At 48.2% G+C, this 8,772-nt stretch overlaps 1 protein-coding gene across 3 annotated transcripts; it reads right to left on the reverse strand.

The window, feature by feature from the left end:
• Positions 1 to 364: 364 nt before the first annotated feature.
• On the reverse strand, positions 365 to 7,041 carry LOC123062299 (putative E3 ubiquitin-protein ligase RING1a). 3 transcript variants are annotated; one of them, XM_044485758.1, is made up of 10 exons: positions 6,653 to 7,034; positions 6,433 to 6,535; positions 2,738 to 2,796; positions 2,541 to 2,622; positions 2,284 to 2,404; positions 2,151 to 2,192; positions 1,503 to 2,030; positions 1,065 to 1,172; positions 768 to 968; positions 365 to 667 (listed from the first exon to the last, which is right to left on the reverse strand). In XM_044485758.1, exons 1-10 carry the CDS (start codon positions 6,831 to 6,833, stop codon positions 635 to 637), a joined length of 1,458 nt encoding a protein of 485 aa, XP_044341693.1. In that variant the 5' UTR covers positions 6,834 to 7,034; the 3' UTR covers positions 365 to 634. The 3 variants fall into 3 exon arrangements, with proteins under 3 accessions (XP_044341693.1, XP_044341690.1, XP_044341691.1); XM_044485755.1 differs by lacking the exons at positions 6,433 to 6,535; positions 6,653 to 7,034 and adding exons at positions 3,808 to 3,883; positions 4,014 to 4,398; XM_044485756.1 differs by having other exon boundaries at positions 6,433 to 7,041.
• Between the last annotated feature and the right edge of the window lie 1,731 nt (positions 7,042 to 8,772).

The following is an 8,772-nucleotide window of genomic DNA, read 5'->3' on the forward strand; positions in this document are numbered from 1 at the left end:
GGAGCACAAGGAGAGGCCTAACACCAACAACAATAAAACAAAGTAACAGGAATGCCGAATGCTTGCCCAGTGAGGCCAATAGTTGAGGTACCTACTCCATGACACATACTACTTGTGAAAAATCATCAATAATGAGCCTCTCACAGATTTACATCACGTGTGTTTTTTTAGTGCTGCATGGTCTTTTTATTTGATCGGTCACAATTGTAATTGCGTGTAGAAGCAAAATGTCAAACAGAGGATATATGATCAGAAATAAGAGCATGAACCCCGCAAAAAAAAGAGCATGAACATGAAAACAACGAATAATTTCTTGACCACTTTAGCTCCCAATTTTCCATGATCCCACCAACTGGTATATAAATGAACTAATAGGAGACATCTTACTTTACCAATTTTAAACTAACACTTCCAATTCAATTCACTAGTATTAACACCATAAACATCTATATATGTTACAAAGACAGTCGATCAGTCTAAACAAGAACTCATGAGAAAAAGCAATTTCGCCATTTTGCACATGGAATCCTTTATACACACACCGGTATCCCGATGAAGACCTGATATGCACCATAAAACCAGCTGTGATCCACAAACTGATAACAATGATAAAAGGCCGCCACAAAATAGATATCTAGCCTTGGCGTTTCAAAGCATATATCAATTCCTGTCAAGCGGCAATTAAAGGGAAAAAATGCAAGGTTACAAGATGGCACAACAATGAGCAAATAAATGACAGCTAAACTCATTTCAAGGTTGGTTCTTACCAGATCACCATTACCAGAGGCAAATGAAGGGTGAAGGTCCAACAGAAGCTCGTCTTCCCTCAATCTTTCCAAGCCATCAAAGAGAGACAGTTTTGTCTCAGCAGAACCAGAGTCCTTCACTGCAACACTTCTATTGTGGAGGTCCACCCTTATATACATCTCAAGTTCTTCAACTTGCCAAGACAACTGAAGAGCAATGAACTGAAAACACGAAACGCTTTTGGTTATTTGATTTTAACTACATGGACCAAAGCTGCCCAAAAGTTTAAAACTGAAGAGAGGCTTGTAAACAATCACCTGTAGAAGATGTCGAATGGACACCCTTGGTCGACAACTTAGATAGGGCTTTTCCAAGTTAGGCATTGTTTGTCCATCAAGAGGAAGAAGAACAAGATACAAGTTGAACTGCAAGAATATTTTATTTTTTATAAAACATGAAAAATAATGTGAAACAGTTTAATGCAGATCTACATGAGCAGAACTACTAGAACAAGAAAAATAGGAGAGGAATGCATTGCAGAGGAATGCTCATACTATGCAGAAAAGGCTAGCACCACTATTTATGCATGACCACATAGGGCATGCTCAGGAAAGTTTTACTTTTGTCCCTCTTTGAAGTGTCCCTTTTGCAACTGCTTCCAGTTTTTCAGTAATTTCTTGATTATAAATGCCAAAATTTATGCCCAGGAAAAATAATGTGGAATTTATATAATTGCGCATGCGGCTCTATTGTACCTCCTTGTTTTCATCAGTTGCACGGAGGTGGTCCACCAACTTCGCGAAACGCCCACCCTTCCCCAGCCTGCCGTTTGTTCCACCAACATTGTTGTACCGAGTTTGGCTTCTTGTGCCATTTTTTCCCCATGCGAGCATCTCACCCCGCAATGGAGAGGTGGTGAAACCTTCTTTCAGAGATACTACTTCGTCATTCTCCTCAGATCCGTGGTCACTACTGCCAATGGTTCTAGCAGGAGAAGGTGTTCGTGCAGGCCTTTTTCTACCTCTTTTCTGCCTTGAATCTGGAGAGTGGTTATCAGGAGAAGGCAACTCTTTGCTCTCAACATTAGCATTTTCTTCTTCTCTATCCTCATCATCAGAGCCAGTAGGGGCAATATCACGAGCAACCGTTCTACCTCTCCCACGGGTACGCACATTTCTCCTGTACTTCCTTGCAAAAACATTGGCAGTAGCTTTTGCCGTAGGACGCTTCTTACCGAGGGCCTCCGACTGCTTTCGAATCATCTCCTCGATGGTTGCTTGAATCTTCCATCAAAAAAGTGATATCAATGATAAAATAAAAACGAGAAGGAAGATAAATACTGCATGAGAAGATGTGAAACGCAGTGCTGTAGCTATTACTTATTACCCAGCAGATAAACTTACCTTCTTATTCCGAGTCCTCTCCTCTTCACCGAAAGCAAGTTCCTGAAGCCTCAAGTATATGAGAACACCACAAGAAGAGCTAAATGGGCCTAAATAAGAATAAAAAAAGTTGACGATGTAACATAGACATCACCTCTTCCTCGTACTTATCGATATCTGGATACAAGGTTGCAATAAGTGCATCATAATTAGGATCATCCCTCAAAGAACGTCGACTTGCACAGTGAGTACGGCAGGCTGGACACTCATTATTTCTGCAAAATAAGTTTGTACTGTCAAACGAGGAATGGTTTATTTTATGTTTTTTAAAACAAAATTAGGCTGTGTATTTCACATTGTCAATATTGATAACGTGACAAGCTTGTAGATAAATGATGTTTAGCAGCATACCCTAGCCTCATAGATTTATCAATGCAATCCCTGCAGAATCGGTGCAAACATTCCATAACCGTTCTTGTCTTCCGGATAATGCCTGCAAATTAAAGAATCAGACTTTTCATCTGTCATATCTGCATGTGACACAAAGTGACACATGTAGAGAAAAATGGAATCCATCCTCTAATCAAAATGACAACAGGTATATATACCTAAGCAGATTGGGCACTGGACTTCTTTTCGGATTTCTGCTAATTTCACGAGCACAAACCTGAGTAGAAAAAAGTAGTACATGTAAGGTTCAAGCTGTGTGAAACATCAAGTCTTTTATAGCATCTATCAACCTAAAAGATCTTGAATTTTTTGTTAAATAGTTCAACATAAAGCAGTAGCAATAGATCAAATAAGGTACGATATCAGACATAAAGAATAACAGATATGGTCTTGAGACCACTTCTGATCTACAACGCTGCTCCATATAAATTTCCATAGCATGTATATTTTCAATAGGACTGCTGTACTAGTAGGGAAAATCACACAAGGAAAAGAGGAGTCTGCACATGAAACAAAATTAGAACAGCTAACTAGATAGTAAAGTAACATCAACGAAAATCGTCTAGGACAGCTAACAGACAATTTCAAATAGAAGTTCACAAGCTATGCCAAATTATCAACATACAGCCGCCAGATAAGAGCAACGAAACTGCGGACCATTCTAACGTACAGAAAAAAACACGAGACAAGCAGAGCAGATGCAAGTGGTTAGCCGGTGACTCCAGTCCAGGCATAACAATGCAGCACTGGTAGCTTAGACAAGTGGGACTGAGAGCGAATACTATTCCAAGGAATCTCCTTCACGGGCTCACGGGCATGGCGTGGCGTGCAATATGATCGAAGCATGCATACCATCGAAGAGGTCGTATGCATAGCTCGCAGAAACAGGAAGGAAGACTGTTAGTTGACAAACATATTCGCCGCAGGTCGTATGCATAGGGTAGCGATACACGCTGGCCTGATCACCGAACGAAGAAGCAACGATATTCGCCGCTCTGACGGTCTAACAGACTATCTGAGACCACCAGTTCCGGCGGAAACGTCAAGATTCACCGGCATGGGTGGGTGGGAACAGGATACGATGAGGGGGCTGGGACTAGGAGCATCAAGCATGGCCGCGCGAGCAGGCCGAAAGATAAATCGCGTAGACAGCCAGACGGGATCCACGAGACCGGAAGGCCGGGATAGGACCGGCCGGAGAGACCCCGGGGGAGGAAGGAAGACTCACTCGTCCATGTCGCCGTCGCTCTCCGACGACTCGCTGTCGCTGTACGCGCCGCCGCCGCCGCTCATCGCGCCCGAATCTGCCAGACCCACAAGAAACAGAACACGCACGCTTCTTAGCCATATTCACACGGGGGCATGCAGAACAGAACGCGGCAGCCCGCCTGCCTGCCAGCCAGATACGAGGGGCCCGGATGCGGTTAAGCTCACCGCCTGCGCGCTGCGGCTGCGGGTGCGGGTCGGTCGCCCGATTGGCGGCGCCTCCGGCCGGCGCCGGATGGAGCCCTCCTCCTCCCCCGCCGGCGGCGGCGGACGAGGGAGCGTCCGCCCCGTTGGCCTCGACGTGGTCGCGGGGTTTGGAGGAGGACGATGGCGAAGGGAGCTGGCGCTTCTGCGCGGGCATTCTGGCGTAGGATCCCGGCCCGCGGATCCCGGCGGTGGCCGCCCTCGCGAGGCGTGTGGGGGAGGGGCGGGGGATGTGGCGGTCGACGGGGAGGACGGGACGACTGGAAGGGAGAGAGAGGAGGGAGGTGGCCAGGCCAGGCCAGGTGGGTGCGGGACGGGACGGGAGGGCGGAGAAAGAGAGAGGAGGACCGGAAAATAAATAAGGAACTGGGGATGGATGGATGCGTGCTCGCGTTGTGCTCGGTCGTCTGAGGTATACTGCGTGTGGCGTGTGGGGCCTGGTGCTCGGGTCGCCTCCCTCCACCGCGGTCTGAGTCTGACTAGTTTGGCCTGGGGAACTGGGCGGGAGACCAGGGGCGAGGCCGGCAGCGAGCGACGCCAAGGACATGCACGCCGCCTCGCCTGCCGTGCTTCTGCTGGGCTCCTCTTCCTCCGACTGTAGCAAGCGCCTGCGTGGGGACAAAGCGGAGGGCGGCCGTACTTCCATTCCATGCCGCTCGATTTTGGCATAAGGTTGTTCCTGACATAGCTAGAAGACTCGTCGGCAATCAGCTTCCCGAGCTACTACCACCCATCGTAGCCATATCACCGTCGTCGATCTTGTGCAGCCCGCGCATACGGCATAGCCCTTGGAGGCTCTGCCGCGGAGGCCGGCCGGCCGGCGCACCGCGCACCCTTCCCGCGCCTGGTGCCGTACTGCCTCATCGCCTTCCGGCGCTCGGCCAACCAAACCTCTTTGCCGATCGGCGGGAATCAAACAAGCTGAAGTTAGATCACACGCCGGGAAAACTCATCTCTGTCCTTTCATTTCGTAGAGCAAATGGAGAAAAAGCATCCAGCAGGGGACAGAGCAAGCTTATGTTTGACATAACTTGGAAGCCTAGGCAACAGGGTGCTGTCAAACTTTGATCGATAATGCAGAGGAAACAAGTCGCCACAGTTAGCTACAGGAGACAGTTAGAGCGATCGAGCACTAGCCAGTGGATATAATAAATCTACGCGGTGAAATAGCAAGAGCAAGATGCAGTGTGGCTTCTAGTTCAGCACTTCATGCAGTATAGAACCAAATTTACACAGATGGAAGCAAGCAACTTCTATCGAAAAATCATGCTTATAGAAATGCTATAACACTGGAGCCACAAAACGTTTACTCCTAGCTTGGAAGAAACACGTCTAATCTAGGTATAAGAGGACCATGAAAGACAGGTAGCGGGTCATCCTACACTGCAAGGCATTGCGATTGACTCTACTCCGCACGGCATTGAAACTCACGAGTTATCTATCCTGTGGTGAACTATCGTGATAGTGAGGTCAGAGATTTTCTGGGCTCAAGAAGACTGCAACCTGTCAGGCCATTAAGCTGGTGCCAAAATGCGCGACAAGTGAAGTGACAACGATGTGCATTAGTTTTTCTAGTTGCGAATTGTCATCCCCTGATTGGTACCTTACAGTCTTGATTTCTTAAAATAAGAACTCGAGACCACATATATAATTCATGGTGGATAGAGCTGCAGAGGGAAATGAGTAGCTAGCTAACTGGCTATTCAACCGTAAGAAAAGAGAATAAGTTATGGATTCTCGGAAAGAAACTATTCCTAGCAGAAGACATGAACTGGGAGCTCAAAATAATACTGGTAGTAATAACATCGTAATCAACAAATCAGTGACTCTATGCAACGAGAAGTGGTCTTGCATTCAGGGTCAGGAACGCCAACGACAAGCAGGAGATCGATGTGCAATCAGCGTCTACGCCATGGCAGCATGACAGCAGCGGTCAAGGAGCAATGCTGCTCCTGGCATTCGCGGCCGCCGCTATGGTGTCCTGTCCTCGTGGCGAAAGCATGCAAGCCATCATGATGCCGGAGGCCTCACTGTTTATGCAAGGATCGACTATCTCGTGGCGATAGTCAGCTAGCCCAAAGACAACAGAGCGAAACACGAGCAATCGGAGCGATGCAATCGTGGAGCATCGCGGATGTATAAAATACCATCACTTTCGCTGAACTGACCAGCTAGACGGCCCATGTCTATCTCCTCGCCGGAGCCCGGAGGAAAGCGGCGCAGCAGCAGCAGCGGCGGCGGGAGATAGCTAGCGCCTAGCGGGCGGCTGCACGAGAGATGAAGCGGCGAGGAGTTCGGATCGCCTTGAGTTGACGGGCACGCCAACATGGCCCAGCAGAGGAGAAGGGAGCAGGGGGCAGGGGCAGGGGCAGGGAAGGCTTACTCCTCGTCGCCGCCGCCGTCGTCGTCGTCGCCGGCGCTGAGGGACGAGTCGCTATCGTCGCCGCTCCCGTATCCTCCGCCGCGCCCGCCCTCCGCGTCGGGATCTGCGGAACCAATCAACCACGGACGAGACCCCTTAGAGATACGCACAGGCCGCGGCGCCGAACGCGATGCGCGTGGGCATCGAGCGACAGAGATACCGGCGGTGCCGTTCGTCTCACCGCCGTAGTGCGGCTCCCCGGGCGGCGCCGTCGCCCGACGCGCGGCGGGCCCGCCTCCCGACGGCCCATGCGAGGCCCCGCCCCGGCCGCGGCTGGCGGCGGCGTGGCGGGCCGCGGCGTGCCCGCGGGAGCCGTCGTCGGCAGAGGCGGGCGGCGGGAGCGGGCGCTTGTCGGCGGGCATTCCGGCCCCCGCCCCGGGGTTCTCGCCGCGGCTTTTCCCTCGCGGCCCGCGCGCGGGGCGTCGGGGGAGCGGGTGGTGGTTTCGTGGAGAGGGAGGACAGGGAGCGCAAAGAGGTGGGTGGAACTGCGGCAGGGCGAGGAAGGAAGGAAGGAAAGGCGAGGAGGGTCAGGGGCTCTCGTCTGTCAACCAGGCCGGGGACGCATTTTGTGCTGTGTTTTATTAGTGTGCCTGTGGCGTCTCTCTGCCTGGCCAGATTTGACGATCGGCGAGCGAGGAAGGGGCCGAGGAAGAAGCGGGCGGCGCACTGCACGGACGTGGTAGCCCGGCGGCACACGGCGGCGTGCCCTGCCGCCTTTGCGGAGATCCGGCTAGCCCTCGGGCATCACCTCGTGATTGGGGAGTTCTGTACTTCGACGCACGGTTGACAATTTGTGTAGTGTAGTTCTCAACGGCAGGACCTGGCTACGAATTCTTCTAGGGTTTCAGGTGCGGCCTAACCGATAATTTGCGTAGGGTTTTAAATACATAGGTATATACACCCGTAAAGAGCGTTTAGATCACTATTTTAGTTATCTATAAATGCTCTTGTGTTTCTTTACAGAGGGAATATAATGTTAGGTGCTTACATAAGTTTATAAGCACCCGCACTCGACACAATGCTTCAAGAAGATCTGGTTTATTTTTTCTTTGCAAGCATTCTACAATGGGACGGGGTATTGTTTTCCTTATGTCTGTTGAAGATTGGCGAGGATATCGTTTTTCTTATCAGATCCCGTACTTTGAAGCTTAATTTGAAAAATAAGTCATTTTTCATGAAGATTAATCAGACTTTTCCTTTTAAGTTATGTATCTAATTTCTATCAACATCACTAAATTTAGGGATGAAAGCGGAGCTGAATTCTCCATCCGTTTCCAGAAAATACGAGCGAAAATATGGAAACGGAAGCAAATACTTATCACCAAAGCAACATGTGTCCTCATCGTCACCCCGTTCTTCCCAAACATTCTACCTTATTAATCATGTTCCTGATGAGAATTTTACACATAGTATATCTTATTGTATATTCATGGTATACCATAATATTTATGCTCATATTAGCATTTTGATTTGCTCATTCATTTGTATTATCTTTATCGTTCAAGAGGTTTTCAGTTCTGATGAGCTTTCCCTATATATCGTGGGTCCACATGGTCTTCAGTATATTTGCTCATGTCGCCGTCTACATTTGTATTTATTTTGAGATTTTGTATGTATTTCCTCTTTCACTAAAAATACGGAATAAATGTGCCAGCATTCGGCTCTGTTTGTTTTTGCTCGATTTTGATCTCTTGTTGCGTCAAGATAAATAATGATGTCTTAGAAGCTTTTAGGATTTCTATGAGGGGATTGGTGATATGCATAGACAACACTATGCCCTCATCACTCTTCTTAAAGTGTCTGGTGTTGTCTTAAAAAAAGTGTCTGGTGTTGATAAGGTTCAGCAATTCAGACATGCATGTTTACTTAACTGCATATACATCAAGATATCCAAGGCTGTGACTATCAGGCTTGAACCTTCTGGTAACAAGCTTAACCTAAATGTTCATGGTATAAACTTGCATAAGATTCTTTTTGGCCTGGTTGATGGTGCATTTCTATGTCTCTTGAAGATTGGTGAGGATATTGTTTCTCTTATCAGATACCTTACTTCGAAGGAAATTCAAAATATAATTCATTTTCCCATGGAGATTAAGCCCTTATGAGATATCTATCTAATTTCTATCAACACCACTAAAATTATGGATGAAAGCGGAGCTGAAACCTCCATCCGCTTCCGGAAAATATGAGATCGAGGGGAAATATGGAAACATAAATGGGTAGTTATCTACAAAACAACATGTGTCCTCCTCGTCATCTCCTTCTTTCCAATCATTGTACCTTATTAACTATGTTCCCAAA

This window comes from Triticum aestivum, chromosome 3A (genome assembly GCF_018294505.1).
Source record: "Triticum aestivum cultivar Chinese Spring chromosome 3A, IWGSC CS RefSeq v2.1, whole genome shotgun sequence".
Taxonomy (NCBI): Eukaryota; Viridiplantae; Streptophyta; class Magnoliopsida; order Poales; family Poaceae; genus Triticum; species Triticum aestivum.

Excerpts from the sequence above, each read along its gene's own strand:
- LOC123062299 (XM_044485756.1), bottom strand. The coding sequence starts at position 6,833 with ATGCCCGCCGACAAGCGCCCGCTCCCGCCGCCCGCCTCTGCCGACGAC. Across the intron at positions 2,405-2,540 it reads GATAAATCTATGAGGCTAGG|AAATAATGAGTGTCCAGCCT; the intron begins GTATGCTGCTAA and ends CTTATTTTGCAG. Across the intron at positions 2,193-2,283 it reads TCGATAAGTACGAGGAAGAG|GAACTTGCTTTCGGTGAAGA; the intron begins GTGATGTCTATG and ends TTGAGGCTTCAG.